This window comes from Xenopus laevis, chromosome 2S (assembly GCF_017654675.1).
Source record: "Xenopus laevis strain J_2021 chromosome 2S, Xenopus_laevis_v10.1, whole genome shotgun sequence".
In the NCBI taxonomy this organism is placed as follows: Eukaryota; Metazoa; Chordata; class Amphibia; order Anura; family Pipidae; genus Xenopus; species Xenopus laevis.
Genome location: NC_054374.1, coordinates 35768603 through 35787077, shown reverse-complemented (window position 1 = coordinate 35787077; position 18475 = coordinate 35768603). Strand labels below are relative to the sequence as shown.

At 37.9% G+C, this 18475-nt stretch overlaps 1 protein-coding gene across 3 annotated transcripts in view; it reads left to right on the top strand.

Annotated features, from left to right (window-relative positions):
* adgrg2.S (adhesion G protein-coupled receptor G2 S homeolog) overlaps positions 1–10310 on the top strand; it is a 73729-nt gene extending 63419 nt beyond the window's left edge. For all 3 annotated transcript variants that reach the window (XM_041583648.1, XM_041583647.1, XM_018249086.2), the window contains 8 exons: positions 138–241; positions 953–1074; positions 2825–3096; positions 5093–5192; positions 5654–5934; positions 7427–7528; positions 9500–9652; positions 9979–10310. In XM_041583648.1, coding sequence (XP_041439582.1) covers positions 138–241; positions 953–1074; positions 2825–3096; positions 5093–5192; positions 5654–5934; positions 7427–7528; positions 9500–9652; positions 9979–10139 — 1295 coding nt within the window. In that variant the 3' untranslated portion in view covers positions 10140–10310. The remainder of the gene's footprint in view (positions 1–137; positions 242–952; positions 1075–2824; positions 3097–5092; positions 5193–5653; positions 5935–7426; positions 7529–9499; positions 9653–9978) is intronic.
* The last annotated feature ends 8165 nt before the right edge of the window (positions 10311–18475 follow it).

The following is an 18475-nucleotide window of genomic DNA, read 5'->3' as shown; positions in this document are numbered from 1 at the left end:
GGCAAATCTGACACTTATATCTCCACTTTTATTTTGTCTCAATATCGCCACTTTTGTGAATTCCCCCCATTGAGTTTTCTTTTTTTTTCCTACACCACTGGATAGCTCTTATTTACCATTAATATTTTTCACAACAGACGGCAGAGGTGGATGGGATTCAAATGGCTGTAGTGTTGTAAATACAACAGTAAACCAGACGATTTGTACCTGTAATCATCTAACAAGCTTTGCAATACTTATGGTAAGTAGGCTTTTGTGACAAAATGACAAATGTTAGCAATAGTTAACACCAGAACAGTGTTGAAAAAATTAAGATATTACAGCAGCAGTATCCAGTCTTTGGCTTGCAGCTGAATTACAACTCCTGGCAGCCTTTGGTTGTAAGTGAATGCTGTAAGTAGGTTCAAGAGGAATTAATGCTTTCTGTATTGTGTACATTAAAATGGTACTTCACCTTAAAGTTAACTTAAACTATATCATAGCATTGCCAATTCTAAGCAACTTTTCAAATGGTCTTCAAAATATATTACATTTTACAGCGTTTTTAATTATTTGCCCTATTCTTCTGACTCAACTTTCAAATGGTGGTCGCTGACCACAGCAGCCAAAAAGCTATTGTTCTGTGAGGCTACAATTTTATTCTTATTATTACTTTTATTACGTATTTATTCTTATTGTTCCTTTGTATTGTTCCATTTTTATTGTTACAATGCCTGGGTGCCGGTCATAAACAGGTATGCAAATAACAAAATGAAACCGCACTCCAAGTCACTTCCTGATGATGGCTCGAGTGTAGGAGCCGAAACGTTGTAATAAAGTCAATCACATTTTTTTACCTTGGAGTGCGGTTTCATTTTGCTATATATATATATATATATATATATATATATATATATATATATATATATATATATATATATATATTGCCCTTTTGCCTTTTGATGTATTTTAGGATGTATCAAAGGTGTATCTGAGCCCAGAAGACACACTCATCCTCACATTTATAACTTACATTGGCTGTGGCCTCTCTGCAATCTTCCTTTCTGTGACTCTTGTGACCTACATTGCGTTTGAGTAAGTATCAGATGTATTCTTTGTCTGTGTATAGAATACCTTCATGAAATGTTATGAACTGTTGATTGTCTGGGTTGGTAAGTTGTAATTCATGACAAGTTGGTTGGCAGTTTATTTATACCAAATACAAGTTTATCATGCCCAAAACGTGGTGTCACCCCCACTAAATTATCACCAATGAAATTACAATAATGCCTGCAAATATACAGTAAATATCAATATTCACTTTGTCTCCACCTTAAAAGTCATAACGCTTTGGTGGATAAGTATCTATTTTATAATATAATTTAGCATATGAGAAGAGGCAGTACTGTTGGGGGCAGATTGACATAGGGTCGAATATCGAGGGTAAATCCTTCGGTTTCGAATATCGAAGTCAAAGCATTTACCGCAAATAGTTCGATCGAACGAAAAATCGTTTGATCGAACGATTAAATCCTTTGAATCGTTCGATTCAAAGGATTTTAATCCATCGATCGAACGATTTTTCTTCAACCAAAAAAACATTAGAAAGCCTATGGGGACCTTCCCCATAGGCTAACATTGCACCTCGGTAGGTTTTAGGTGGCGAAGTAGGGGGTCGAAGTTTTTTTTAAAGAGACAGTACTTCGACTATCGAATGGTCGAATATTGGAACGATATCTAGTTCGAATCGTTCCATTCTAAGTCATAGTCAAAGGTCGAAGTAGCCAATTCGATGGTCGAAATAGCCAAAAAAATCATTAGAAATTCAAAGTTTTTTTTATTCTATTCCTTCACTCGAGCTAAGTAAATGGGCCCCTAGGTGTTTAATTTGGTCTCTGAATATTTGGCAGCTTCTAGGGTTCACTAGAGCCTCCCTAGATTTGTAAGCAAGCCCAATAATTTCAGGAACCCAACTAAAGCGTCTAATCAGAAATGTAATTTGCTTTGCAGTGTGTCTTTATCTTAGATTTCTTATAAAAGGATACATTGTTACAGATCATGTAGTCGTTCTCTGAGAAATAGGTGGAAATGGATTTGTTAAATGGAATCACATAAAACTACATACAGAATCACTTTAGCTTTTTATGTAGAACAAAATGCACGAGCAGACATTTCCCCCACCCTTGTTCCACAAAAAAAAAAAATTAAAAATATACAGGTATATATATATATATATATATATATATATATATATATATATATATATATATATCTATCTATATATCTATATATCTATATATATATATATATATATATATATATATATATATATATATATATATATATATATATATAAAACAATCCAATGAGTATCCGCACTCCCAAGGCACACTAATGTAGCTTATCCAGCTGGAGTGCACGGTTAAAATATATGTATTTAAATCTTCAGAAGAACCAGCACTCCCATATAAAAAAATATCTGTTTTTATTTCTGTTGCAACATATATATATATAGAATATAATGAAGTTATGAATTGTATATGCGCTACAAATACATACAAAGAGCCAGATTGCTTACCTATCTAGATTTATCTAGAGTTCTTGCTACTGTCCTATGTTTCTCTGGCCTCAGTAAATCTCAGTAAATGAGCCTGCCCATTGTCAAAAAAGGGGACTGGACAGTCGGAATGTCACATTATCTTTACATTCATCTGAATGTTATTTACTTTTGGCACCACCTTTGTTATTCTTACTCCGTAGGCTTAGCAGAAATTCCATTCTGAAAATGCTTGTATTTATGAATGACTTACTAAAATACTTTTCTTCATTTCTCATTATTTAATAGGAAAATACGGAGAGATTATCCTTCAAAAATTCTGATACAGCTTTGTGCTGCCCTGATCTTCTTAAATCTGACGTTCCTTATCAACCCATGGATTGCGCTTTACAACAATATACCTGGACTTTGTATCTCTGCTGCCGCGTTCCTCCATTATTTTCTTCTGGTTTCAATCACATGGATGGGGCTTGAAGCTTTCCACATGTACCTCTCACTTGTCAAAGTCTTTAACACCTATGTACGGAAATATATGTTAAAATTTTGTATAGTTGGATGGGGTATGTATATTTTCTATCTATCAATCATTTCATTTCCTTGATAATATCCTAGCATGAACGTATGCAGTAAATTCACTTAAGCTCATCTGTATTGTGTAGATTTGTAGATTGTAGATTTATCTCTTATTTATTGGAAAGGAGTAGAGAGGTGCAGTGCAAAAGAATGGAGACTATGTTCCTACCCAGAACTTTGCACCAGTCCCATTAATGGCCCAATCCCCTACTAAGTACAGTTGAGCTCATGTGCATCTTTGCCTTCTTGCACTTTGCACCCTAGCTTCCACTTCATATATGATCCCTTAAAGGAACAGTAAAAAAGTAAAAGTGTTTTTAGATAATAAAATATAAAGCAGTGTTGCCCTGCACTGCTAAAACTGCTGTGTTAACTTCAGAAACATTACTATTGTTTATATAAATAAGATGCTGTGTAGGGGCAGCCATTCAAAGGAGAAAAGACTCATGTTACACAGCAGATAGATAAGCTCTGTAGAACATAATGGTGTTATCTATTATCCACTATTTAACCTGTGTCATATAGACTTTTTTCAATTTTCACCATTGCTATTCAGCAGCTTGTTTATATGAACTATAGTAGTGTTTCTGAAGCAAACACATCAGTTTTACCAATGCAGGGCAACACTATACAATATTTTCATTACTTTAAAACACACACATTTTTTGGTGTTATTGTTCCTTTAGGTTTTGCTTGGTTTGCTGTTGCCTTATGCTGCATGAATATTAAACTGTAATAAGCACAATCATTATAATTTAAAGGAACAGTAACACCAAAAAATGAAAGTGTTTTAAAGTAATGAAAATATAATGTGCTGTTGCCCAGAACTGGTACAACTGGTGTGTTTGCTTCAGAAATTCTACTATAGATTATAAAAACAAGCTGCTGTGTAGCCATGGGAGCAGCCCATAAACCTTATAGGCTGATTCTGCTTCCTTAATTATATCTTAGTTTGGATCATGTACAAAGTACTGTTTTATTATTACAGAGAAAATGGAAATCATTATTAAAAATGTGGATTATTTGGATAAAATCGAGTCTATGTGAGATGTCCTTTCCATAATTCTGAGCTTTCTAAATAATAGGTTTCTGGATACCATATCCTATTCCTGTATTGTCATTCCTTTAAAGCACTTTTTTTTTGGTGTTACTGTTCCTTTAAAGGCATAAAAGCCCCTTAAAATACCCTTTTATCCTTTTTAGACAGTAGTAGACTAAGACACTTAGTAGTTGACCTAAATTAGTTTTTTTACATTTTCCCTGCTCCCTAAGCCAGAGCTCACCTCTAACAGTTGGCGTTAACAGGACACAGTGTTCTGCAACTAGAGAGTGTCAATAAATAACTGCAACCTGCAACTCAGTGATGAGTGGCTAAGCTGATGGACCTGTCTACCTATAGGTAGTGCGCTGGGGCCCTCTGCAAAAAAACTCCGATCCCCATCCTCCCACCTACTTTCTGCCCTGCCTCCACCCCACCCATGCCCCACCCTGCCCACTTCCCACCTGACTCCACCGACATCTGTCCAACTCCACCCAATCCCGCCCTACTTGCGTCCCCCTTTCTCACTGCAGGTAAGATAGCGGCTGGGGAGTAGGCTTTTTTATTAGCTATAGTGGAAGCAGACCCCCATATTCCGGGCCCCCCTGTTCCCTGCCCCCCCCCGTGACTGCAGGGTCTGCTTCCACTATAGTTATGCTACTGCCTAGGAGATTGTCTAAGTCTAAACTGTAATGGAAGATTTTTCATCTGGGTAGCTGGAGTACCTTGACCCTACTATTCCTTTGAAGGAGATACTGGGTAGAATGGCATACTAGCAAGGCAACTTCTAAACAAATATGCAGCAATTTAAATCTGCTTTGACTACATCAGTGTATTGTAACAGTGTAAGGAGCTATTGCCCTTGAACTTTAATCCATTTTTGTCTTTTACAATAACTGTTGTCTCTTAAAACTTAATTACTTTTCGTCTCTGGTTTATGACAGGCGTTCCTGCTGTGGTGGTGGCCATTATACTGGCAGTGAACAAAGATTTGTATAGCCTTCAGACGAGGGGAAAATACCCAAATGGAGCTTCAGATGATATGTAAGTTGATACTATGTATTATTTTAAAAAGTTCAAAATCCACAGATACCTGTCTGGAAAGTATCAAAGCCATATTTCTACTTTTATTACTTTTTAGGTGTTACATTTTTCTTGTATTGTTTATATTTTAAATGGAAAAAAACCCACACAACCCCTTTATCAATTGGGTTTTTTAGAACAAGATGGGCACATTTGACATCTTTTATAAATCTGGAAAAGAAATCAAGTGGTAGAGTCAGCTCTAACAAAGCCTGTACTGTATATACACTAATGCTCTTTATGAGGCGTAACAAAAGGACTAATAACCAATAGCAACCAATCGCCAGTTAGCATAGACTGGTCTTCTATTTAACAAGCAACCGTGTAAGTGGTGGTTCTTGGGTACTAGACTTGAAAAAAAAACTGTGCACTTAAATAAATAAATATAATAGTGTACATTACATATCTCTCTTTCTTTGCAGCTGCTGGATTGCTGATATTATATTTTACATCACGGTTGTTGGATACTATTGTGTAATATTCCTGCTGACCGTCGGTATGTTTATAGTAGTTATATTACAACTGTGCCGAATCAAGAAACAGAAACAACTTGGCTTCCAAAAGAAAATTACCTTGCAGGACATGAGGAGTGTGGCTGGAATTACGTTCCTGTTGGGTATTACATGGGGATTGGCTTTCTTCTCCTGGGGGCCAGGGAGTGTTGTCATTATATACCTTTTCACAATCTTCAACACACTTCAAGGTAAGCCTCTGTCTTTTCTTCATTAGTCTGCTATCAATGGATCCCTGCAGCATTTTAACCAAGATTGATGTAACTATGGTATCACATATTCCTGTTGAATTGAGAGAAATATGGCAATGTAGATTTTTGGTATCTTTTTTTAACATGACATTTTTATCAGTGGAATTGCCTGGTACTGGACACTACTGTGTCACTAATAGAAATGTGAGAAATTTGGAAAATTGCCTCCATATGTAACAAAAGTTCCAAAGTTTGCCCAGTTGCAGTAACCAATAGGATTGAATAAGATGTTTGCATTGAAAGGAGAACTAAAGCTCAAGGAAAAAATTATTGTAGAAATTTTATACCATAGATTTTGGGGTTCTCTCTTACCAGCCTAAAACCACCATAGCCCTTCAGCAGTGAACATCTGTCACTCCAAATAACCCCAAATAATAGTTTATGTCAGTTTCTATGACAAATGCAACCTACTTTCTGCTAATTGATCATTTTCGACAACACTAAAAGGGGTGGTTCACCTTTAAGTTAACTTTTATTATGTTATAGAATGGCCAATTCTAAGCAATTTTTCAATTGGTCTTCATTCATGGGCGTCGCTGATTCCTACAAAAAAATAAAATGCTCTGTAAGGCTACAAATGTATTGTTATAGCTACTTTTTACTGATCCTTCTATTCAGGCCCTCTTCTATTCATATTCCAGTCTCTTATTCAAATCAATACATGATCGCTAGGGTAATTTGGACCCTAGTTACCAGATTGCTTAAGATGCAAACTGAAGAGCTGCTGAATAAAAAGCTAATAATCAAAAACCGCAAATAATAAAAAATGAAAACAAATTGCAAATTGTCTCAGAATATCACTCTCTACACCATACTAAAAGTTATCTCAAAGGTGAACAACCCCTTTAAGCTTTGCGATGAGCTACTGGCTTGCAAACAATGGCTTAGCAAGATTAAAGATGTTGTTCTGCACTGGATCACTGGCATAACTACTGGACAGCAGACCCCACAGCCTGGGCCCCCTGTCCCCCTTCTGCTGTATAGAAATCCCCTCTGTCCCAACCCCTTTTATACTTACAACTCAGCAGCAGTGGGCAAGTGCACACGAGCGGGAGGGGAGGGGTTGTTATGCATGCCGAGTACCTCTGAAGATTTTTTTGCTGGGGAGAGCCCAGTGCTGTCTACTTATGCTACTGTGCTGCATACAACTCTGAAAGCATGCATCATTATTATTATAGGGCTGGTATAATAAATTTAGTATATAGAATACAGAATTTCTAGCCATAATCTAACTAATCTGATCAAGTTAGGTTTATTTGGCAATCTGAACATAAGGCCAGCTTAATTGAAGCAACCTATTGGAACCTCCTCAGATGAAAATGTGGGTGCAAGCCACAGTTCAAGATGTATGTTTTTTTTTATTGTGTTATTTTACCTTCATTATATTTATGTTTAGTTATGTCACTAATGATGTTTCTTCTTTATTCTTTAGGTTTTTTCATATTTATATTTTACTGTGTTGCAAAGGAAAATGTGCGTAAGCAATGGAAACGATATCTGTGCTGTGGGAAATTCAGGCTGGCAGAAAATTCTGGTAAGTTTGCATTTATAAACAGCAAGGGAGGAGGGAGCAATTTTTGCTTAGAGAGGCTACCGGTAGAACATTTTCCACTGGTAAATGTCTTATTATCAGTGTCAGACTGGCCCACAGGGATACCAGGAAAACTCCCGGTGGGCCCAGGTGTCAGTGGGCCCTCCTGCTTCAAAACATTTGGCATATTTCATGGCCATTACCTATTTCTATGAGAACAAAGAGACTAAATAGATTGAATAATAGATTATAGCATGTAATGAAAAGAGACTCGCAGAATAGAAGTTCTGTGAGGAGAGGAATTATAATAGTACTGAGAGTGGGCCCCTGATCTAAGGTCTTTTGGTGGGCCCCTAGTCTAAGGTTTTTGGGTGGGCCCCTGGTGTCCCAGTCCGACACTGCTTATTATTCATTTATATTGGTTGTTTTTTTTTTATTACTTTCTGGCTATGACTATGTCAGGGCTTGAGCGTTCAGGTTGGTGTTACGGACCAAGGAGGAAGCAGCAGCTTCCAAACACAGTTCGCGGTATCAAGGGATTAAGAAATAGAGTAGTCAAATCGAGGCAAAGGTCGTTTCAGGCATCAAGGTTCTTAGGAAGTATAACATGCAAAGGCCAAGATCGGGAATCAAAGGTCAAAAGCAGTATAACACATCCAGGAACACAATAAGTTGAACCTATAATCAGGCAATGTCTGTAGGCCTCTGGCATCCTTTTATAGGCAGGTTTTTGCGCCAAAACGTGCGTGATGACATCACGCACCGCACACTGACGTTGCACGTTGACGCCGCACGTTTTGACGCCAGCGTCATGGATTGACACAACTTCCCATCTGGTTACCATGGGCGCCACCATCTTGGGGAAGATGGCGATGGAGTAAGGAGCGTCGACAAGCGATTATTACAGACACACAGTGCTTTCTAAAACTATTTGGATCCTTGAAAACATAAATTTTTGGTTACATGGAAAATTGTTTAGCTGCAGCCACATATGCTAAGGTTTGGGGGTACACTTAGGGTTGCCACCTGGCAGGTAAAAATGATGGCTGATCTCAATGTTATTAATAGGGGAAAAGGATAAATAAATAGGAAGGCTGGTATTTTTTTACAGAAAAGGTGGCAACCCTAGGTACACTAAGTGGTTGGGTCTTGGTTATTGTCCAATTTAATCATCTACACTAAGCAATTGGATCTCTATAGAGGTAAATGGGAGCTGTGACTCTAGATCTGCCAACGTATCCATGAACCAAGATCAGATTATCTGTTTAGAATCTCATGGAGTCTCAGGAGGGTTTAATAAAACTAAACCTATGCCTATATGTACATCAGACTGCAAATATGGTTATCTGGCATGTACCGCCTGCATTTTTTTTAGCAAGACCAAGTAATCACATTACACATGACCAGGGTTTGAAGAAGACTATAATGATAAATATACACTAGTGTAGGAGGGTTTGTGCTTTAATTAAAGGTCATCAGACAGCAACAGCTGGGAAACATATCCTAAAATAATGCAAGCTTTTAATAATACAAATAATTGCCGAGGCATAATTAATTTTGCCTTTTTTTAGTTTGAGTTTTAAACTGAAAATATGTATTGAAAAAAGGTACGTTAAGATTTTTATTTCAACCTAACATTCTACATGGATAGTATTGTTGATCAAATTAATTACTCTGTCTGCTGCACAACAACACTATATGAACTGACTCTGATATGTTAGAATTCAGTGGTCTAAACACCACAATGTTTGCTAAGATAAGCTGCACTAAAGAAACTAAATGGTAGATAAAGAAATGAATCTGTACTAAAGTAACAAAATGGTAGATACAGAAATTAATTATCAGTAATTCTTAATTCAAACGTAATATGTCTCCCTTTTGAGTAATCGTGGGCCATTTGAAGCCCCTGATATTTTACACATATATAGACATTACTTCCATATGCTAAAAATTGTCGTTTTTCTGTTTATCCAGACTGGAGCAAAGCAACTACAAGTAAACTAAAGAAACAAGTGTCAAAGCAAGGAGTGTCTAGCAGCTCCAGCAGTTCCATTCAATCCAGCGGAAACTCTAACTCTACTACGCTGTTAGTTTCCAATGAATATTCACCAAATCCAACTGGAAATGGTTTGTAGCATTTTTATCACTTACTGAATTCCTGGCTGTAAATACCACCGCTTGTATTTTGTTTTTTGTTCTGTGGTTTTTGGGCTGGCCTAGACCTGCCGCAGTATAATTTCCCTTAAATTTTCCTGACAGTCAAGAGAGTATTAAGAAATTAACATTTATTTTTATGTTTCAATAGAAAGGTTGGGCTTTCCAGAAAAAGAAAATGGTTTAGGAAGGAATGGGTTTGGCACAAGTGGGTGTGGTCAGGTGAATCATTTTTTTGTTCTTGTACAAGTAAATGTTCTACCTTTTTTTAGCATTTCTTCCTATTTCTTTATTTAAAGGTGTTGCTTTCAAAGAAAGAAATGGTGTGTCATTCAACAAGGAAGTTCCCTTATATGAAATTCCTATGGAAACTCCCACTAAAGCTACCAATTCAAATGAAAAGCCGCAACCATCAGTCAGAAGGACTTCAAAAATGGGCAATGTGCATTTCATGGATTAAATGTAATTTGTGCTTGTTCCCTGTCTGAAGTTGTGAATTCTGGATTTATGGAAAACAGAAGATGTGAAAGTGAACTTTTGCTTCATGCTAAAACATTGATTCTAATTAAAGGGGGACTATACACCTGTATTCAACATGAACAAAATAAACAGGGCTTGAGATGAAAATGCACTTCTAATTTAATCCTTTTCCCATCTGGTGTCTGTGTCTCAGGTTTACTTATAAGGACTTAACCAGTAGGAGTAACTTAATCAACGGCTCTCTTTTCCTCCGATAGTTGCAACTTGAAGACCCGAGTATTTTCAGTTTAATGTTTCTGCACTATTTAGTGCAAAAGCAAACACTCAATTTGTTAAAAGAATAGGAAGAAAGTATCCTATTTGGCAAAAGTACAATATTTTTGGTATTTGAACACCCTTCTAAAGCTTACCATGGAACAGCATGTGACAAAGAAGGAATGGCTACTGCCAAATCTTAAACTTGGACTTGGCAAATGACAGGAGGATAATACCTACCTGAATGCAAATAGGTGAATAACATTTGGGAGAAGAAGGAATAATGGTCTGGATCTGTTCTTTATTGACCAGGCTAGGAATCCCAGTTTCAATGACATTTTTGACAATTCAGTGTTTCATTTGTTGTAGCAACATTTTGGGGACAGTTACTTGGTTCAGCATGATAATCTAATTTGCTGAAATGGCAGAAGATTAAATTGAGTGGCTTGCCCAGTGCTTAGATCTTACTCTACTCAACACTTATTGGATGAAACGGAATTCTGACTGCAAGACTGGTCTGATGATTCCATAAGTAGCCAAATTCACTAATGTTCTTAGGGGTTGAATGACAGAAAGTCCTACCAACAATATGCCAACATCTATTGGACAGCCTCCCTAGAAGAGCAGAGGCTGTTATAGCTGTTATTTTCAGATGTAAAGTTTGAACAAGAGGGCGTTCGGACAGTTTTGCCATAAAGGGAATATCCAACACAGGCCCTCTTTATTGACGTATGATTGAACACAGGTGTATAATGTCTCTTAAAATGAATTTGACTGAAGCGTCTTAACTTTAAATTGTAGCCAGTAGTAGTTCATCTCGCAATGGATGTTTTAAAGATATGCTCTTAATAGCAAAATTGAAGAGTGAAGACTACAGAGCAGAACCATACTTGGCGCTGTTCAAACAGGGTTGATTACCTTGGACCCAGCATATAGTGGGACCTTTAGAACAGCATTTATAGGTAGGAATTTGGAAGATCAAATTTGTAGCTCAGAAATGAACCATAATGTATCTGTTACCAATTGACAGTTTAGAATTAGTAGAAATCAGACACATATCCCTGGAAGGGGACTGTATCGTAAGCCAGAATAGCAATGCTAACATTTTATATTGGCATTGCCTAAACTGTAGACCTTTCATTCTATAGCTGAAACCATAGGTTTTTTTTGTACCCAGAAGGTGTTGCCCCTGACTCGACAACACGTTGGTTCTTCAAAGCACGTCCATAATAATCAGCAGACATCCGTTTACTGCCTTGGTTATTGTTAGTTCTTGTAGTCTCATAGTCTCATAATATAATAATCTGTACTGTACGTATATTTTTATATATATATTTAATGTATATAGTTGCTGTTTTGTTGTACAATAAGCATCAAAATGTATTAAATAATTGTAGTATTTAACATAGCCAGTGCTTTCATTTAGGCAAGTGGCAATTAGATTAATGTTGAATCTGAATTCCTCCACTGTAGAAAAAGGGAAAAGATTTGTTTTAACATAAGGTTTTCTTTCATTAACAGCACTGATACAGTTAGCTACAGGTAGTTACAGGTAGTGTTTGTCAGAATAATTTTCATTGAATACGGTACACGTGTAATTTTTACCACCAAGGTCCGTGACCAAAGGTAATAATATCACCTGTCTACCATTGTATTTAAAATAAATTGCTAATAATTCCACAGGTACACAGTACTTATATAAAAGTGGGAATAGGGAAATCAGCATTAATAAGAAATAATCACATTATGGCAATGTAGTGGCCATCAAGCAGTCATGTGAAGCAATTGCAAACTGAGAAGGGCATTTAGATCATTAGTATTAATGAGACAGTGTGTCTCATACGCTAATAGTCTGTTCAAGACCTCCATAGACTTTTTTTTATGATATTTTTGTATGACAAGTAATTGGCCCTCTACATGTAAAATGTTGACCTGAGCTGTCCTATTGCATTTTACTTATATTAAAACTTTAGGCCAATTAAAGAAATACCATTCCCTCATTACATTATATTAGATTTTATTTTTACCCAAAATGAAATAGGGATCTGCAATTATTCTCTTTCTAAAAATACAATGCCTACATGTTTTACAAAATATTTTATATTTACAATCTTTCTACACATTTGTATTATTTAAAAATGTCACTGCCTGCATGAGGATCAAATCAAATTCATAGCATAATGTGCCAAGTCTAGCTGGCCCTTTAATTCCCTTGTGCCTATGGATTGTCACAAATATTGTACAAAATATTGGCCCAATGTGCAACTTTTTTCATCCATGAAATGTTGTGCTGTTGAATATTGTATAGTAAGGGCATGGGCACATGGAGCTGTAGGCTCCGTTGCTCTCAGCCTGCAAAAATAGACAGGGTGAGAGCAACGGATCTACAGCTCCATGTGTGAAGTGGATCTGCTCCATTGATTCCTTCTGTGTGTGCTCATACGCAGCAAAGAGAAGGTTGGCCCAAAGCAGCCCTTTTGCATATTTCTGCTAACATCTGCTTCCGCTCCATGTTAGTGGGTGCAGGCTTTTCTAATTCAAATCAGTGGAAGTTGGAACAGGGGTGCAGAGCAGAGCCGCTTCTCTCAGCCTGCAAAAATACACAGGCTAAGAGCAGCAGGGCCCATAGTCTACCACTGGAAGATAAAATACATTGGTCGGGATTCCAGATAGATAACAAAACCTCGAAGGATATGGAAAAAAATCTGAACTGAATCCATGTTTTATAGAGATTTAATTTAATAAGCAAGACATCCAAATTTCCCCATAGACTGCTGTGGGGCATAATATATCTAAGAGTGTCATTCAGGCAAAATTGAAAACTTAATGATGGATGCACCATATCTGTCATCTGCTGTTTTAAGAACTGAAACCATTGTATTCTGCACAGCTTTTCTGCTATGTAAATATGTATATTTAGGTACATATGTGTGCAGGAGGGGGGTGTCATTCGGTATTTGGTTTGCGCCAGGGTCAGGGGGCCCAGATGGGGTCGGGGGGGGTTTGCCCTGAGACTGCAGTTCTGATGGAAGTGATGGTATTGTTCGAACAGTTTACTACCCAAGATAGTTTTTTTTGCACAAGGAAAAAAATATATTTCTTTTTTTTTTTTAACAAAGCTTTATTGAAATAAAGTACAAGAACACGGTCAAGAAGCAGGTTTACAAGAGTACAATCAATAAGCATTTTAGACCATTACAGTATACATCAACCTAGGACTTTTTTTTATTTTACTCCATGTTCATACATTCAATAATCTGATGTATGTTGCTGTATCTCCATAATAATTAAACTATTAAAACTATCTAACTCAACTTGTGCTTTGCTTCATTATGTACTTGTCAAGCTCTATCTATAGTGCCTAAGGTTCCAAGAGAAACAGGTGTACCATCCATTTCACATTTGTGTTAGGGTGGGTGCTTAGGCCCTCAAACAGGATTCTCATGAATGTCCGTCCAAGGGGACCAAATTTTTTTACATTTCGCCTAGGCAGCCCCTTCTTGTATAAAGAAGTTTGTATAATGGTACTGCATGAATGATCAGGGATTCCCAGAATCGAATAGTTGGGGCTAAGTCTGTTTTCCATTTTAAGGTAATGGATTTGCGGGCATAAGCGAACATTATGGGCGCTTTTTCCCCTATTGTTGGGGCTAGGTCAGATACGTGGTTCAGCAGCATTCCAAGGGGCTCTACTACAAGTGGAATATCCATCATGTCGGAAATATACAGTGCTACATCCCTCCAAAACCCCTGTATCTTTGTACAGGACCATACCATGTGGATAAAGTTTGCTGGGGAAAGGTGACAACGGGGGCATTCATCAACCTGGGATGGGGACATTTTAGCCAGTATATTCGTAAGAATATAAGATATGCTCTATGTAAGAATTTATATTGTATCATTTTATCTCTGGACGCTACAATATGGTCAAAAATTGAATCCAGAATCTCTTTCCATGTCTCAGTGTCCAATTCAGGAATGTCATTTTGCCATTTCCCCAGTAACTTGCCTAGTGGGGATTTCCCCGCCGTTATTAGAATGGCATAAAAACCAAACCTTTCACATGCGTACTAGTTAAGGCTCTTACTTCTATTTGAGTGGGCTCGGTTGTTACCAGTACCCCCTGAAATTGGGATTGTGTGGCGTGCCGAAGCTGAAGGATCCTGAAAAACATTTTATTGGGTAAGTCGTACTTAGCTTAAAGCTGTGCAAAATCCATCAGTTTACCTTCCGCCATAATATCCCCCCATATACTTGATGCCACAAGAGGCCCAAGCTTGGGGGTCTGGGATGGTTTGCATGTGTGGTAGTTTGGGATTGCACCAAATGGGGGTGAGTTCTGAACAGTAAACTACCGGTTTTGGAAGGAGACTATGAGCTCTATTCCAGGCCCAAACTATTTCTCTCATGGGTGGCGTGGCAAAAAATATATTTCTAAACAACTTTTCAATACACATTAATTACAGTGGCTTTAAGGTTTGACGTATCTGTCAATCCCTAGCACCATTTGACACACACAATTTTCGCCTTGAGAAAGCTAATAAGCGAAATGCGCGTTGGCGGATCCTTTGCTTTAATTGGTTTTATACTATACTCTATTCTTTTAAAGGACAAGGGAAGTCTAAAATAGAATAAGGCTAGAAATGCTGTATTTTGTATACTAAATATAAACATGAACTTACTGCACCACAAGCCTAATCAAACAAATGATTTATGCTTTCAAAGTTGGCCACAGGGGGCTGTCATCTTGTAACTTTGTTAAACATCATTGCAAGACTAAGACTGTGCACATGCTCAGTATTGTCTGGGCTGCATAGGGATCGTCATAAACAAAGCTGCTTGAGTTCTGCATGGCTGGTAAGTAAGGCGGGGGCTCCCCCTTCTGTTCATAAGTATGATTGTTTCCCTGCTCAGCAGTTAGGGACCTTCTGACAATTCCTATCCAAAGCAGTAAATGAAGGGAGAATTACACTGCATACAGTCAGGTTTCTTATAAAAACAGTACACATTTTTTAATTAAAGTATATTGGAGATAAGTTTCTTTTTCATTAAAGAAAGTAAAAATTGGATTTTATTTTTTTGCCTTTACATGCCCTTTAATTTACAGTCTGGTCTGGGCTATATGCGGGTGGGGGTTAAGAGACTTATTTGCTCTATTCAATCTCCTTTCTCTTTATAATAATTCCTTCCTTTACAAGGGGCTGAGGATTTGTGTTTTTTTTAGGTTTAGTTAACCTCTCCACAGATTAGGGCAAGTTAATTACGAGACCACAGTCCTGATTACCCTGCCTACTCCAACCTTGCAGTGTCCCAGGTCTAGAAAAATATTAGGTAGTAAGCTTTTGGGACAACTCCGCCATCTGCAATTTCCTTTTTCTCTCAATCTACTCTATGAATTTGAGCATATTGTTTAAATAATGTATCTTATTTATTGGTCATATTATAGAATTTCATAGTTATTTAATTTAATTAATTATATTCACTATTATTTGAATAAGTAAATTATTGGTATTTATTGCACTGCACTTTAATCCCATTACTGTCCAAGCTAATTTATGAGTTCTGAATGAACTCATTTATACTGCTTTTTATGACAATTAATGAATAACGTTTTAACTAGCACTTTATTAGGATTCAAACACTTGATTCATTTTTTTTCTAATTAGCTATTAAATTGATGAATTGGATTAATTGCACTGCACTTTAGTTAGAATTTTTGGTTTATCAGAATCAATGTTATATATATATTTTGGAACATAGGTAAGCTGAATATTATTAACAAACACAGAGTATTTAAAAATCTATTTTTTAGTGACCTATTGATACTTAAATTGTAGGTAAAAAACTCATTGCAGCTAATCAACTCTGACAACAGTCAGACCTCTGCAGTAACTAACAGGATAATATTATTTTTAAATAAATAAATAAGGGTATCCATCCATTTATCTTTTTATACTGGATTCCAGATAGATAATAAAATCCTCGAAGGCTATGGAAAAAAATCTGAAATGAAAGGCTATATCCAATACAGATGTTTTCTTTTATAGGATAAAAATATGTTTTATAAATGTTATTGATCCATTCAAGTGAGAAAATTCATACTTTTGCTTTTCTGCTCTGAAATCTGCCTCTTGTGTGCACTGACAGGCTGAAGAAATATTCTTCTACATAATTGAAAATATTTTTCAGTGGGGGGGATAAGCTTTAACTTGGGTTCATATTATAGGGAAGGATAAATAAGGGTGACTCACAAAAATCCATTGGAGTTGACATGTCTGTGCTCACTGGAGCCTTAAAAATTGTGCTCTACATTACAGAAAACAGATGCCATGCATGTACACAAAAGTAGAGTAAAACGGCATACAGAGGCCATTGGTCATCTGCACCTATTGGTGGCAAATCTTTCCAAAATCTTTCCTATAATGTGGATAGTGGCATAGTCCAGGGCAGTCAAGTCTACCAGCTACAGAGCTATTAGGGCAGTGGCACATATGAGCATTGTGCCAGCCACACATTTACAGCAAAATGCTTACATTTTCCCATTAATTGTCTTCAGTGATAGATGCCTCATCTCAGATACAATTGATTGCCCTGCAAAGTTCAGGCCAGGCATGGCAGGCTTTTTGGTAACTTCTGGGGAACTGCTGCCTCACGCAAGGTTCTCACCATACCTCATGACAGAAACACCCCTGCCCATGCCCACTACACTGCACTCCTGCCGAACTGGAAATTAGATGGGCTGCAAAACACATGCAATCACGTCATGTGCCGCCGCCATTGAAGGAACTATATATCCTTTTTTGTTTTTCGTGCTGGTAAATGTACAAGTAAAGGAAACAGACTGAGGTGGTAAAAAATCCTTTATTTTCAGGCAAGGGTATCCGCTTCCTTGTAGAGCTTTTCCTTTTTTAAAGAAAAAAATTTTTTTTTTGACTATTTCAAAAAGTGCAGCACAGCCAGGCCCCCTTAAGGCCCGGACCCAGTACAAGTACCCCCAGTGCCCCCCTGATGGCGGCCCTGCAGTCACACGCAGTGGAGTGGAGGTCAGCCTGAAAATGCCTGCTTTATTTGGGTCACCCTCCGCTCAGTGCCTGCGCATAAGCAGAAGAGGTTCAGTTTTATGGGCAAAGAGCGGATCTGCTTCTCTCAGCCTGAAAAAAATATGTAGCTGAGAGCAGCGCAGCTAACACTCCATCTGCTCTTGGTCTAAGAGGGTACACAGGGCATAGTGTCCACTTCTCTCCGCCTGAGTTTTTGTTTTGTATGATTGTCCTGACAAATGAGAAAGCATGCCGTTATATGAGCAGCGGATAGGAGTTGATTTGTTTTGCTCCGCCAGTGTACAAATCACAAGCACAGGGAAACGAACCTGTGAACCTTCAGACTAGGGATATATATATATTTCTTCCCATAGCGAATTATAAGCAAACCATAAAAGGGAATAAAACTGACAGAAAAGGCTTATAGTGTTAAAGTTGCCACCTTTTCTGGAAAAAAAATACCGGCCTTCCTATATATTTTTTCCCTATTAATTAGATTGTGATAAGCTATCATTCTTACCGGCCAGGCTGGTAAAATACCGGCCAGGTGGCAACCCTAGTGGCCATTAGGGCCGGGCCGGTATTACAAGTTTGCCGGCAATGTAACTTTTCTCCTCCTTCTGGCCATCGCCGCAACGTGGCTCCTTCTGCTTTTACGTCACAGCCCACCCTTTTTTCATCACGGCCCACCCCTTTTGTTCCTGCCCCCACCACCCAGGGGCGCTCCACCAATGAGGCGAGTTGATCCACTCGCCTCAGGCGGCAGTGCTCCCCTGGTTACTAGGGGCGGCAAAAATGCCGCTCCTGGTAACTAAGAGCCGAATTTCCAGTTTTCAACCCGGAAATTCGGCTCTTCTAGTGCAGAGAGCACAATTGCGCTCTCTACACTATCGTCGTGCAGCGCCCTGACCCCCTCCTGCGCAGAAAATGTGAGCACCGTGAAGAGGGGTGGGGGCGGCAATGGAAGGCCGTCTCAGGTGGCATAAAGGCATGGATTGGCGCTGCCACTACCAGCCGGTAA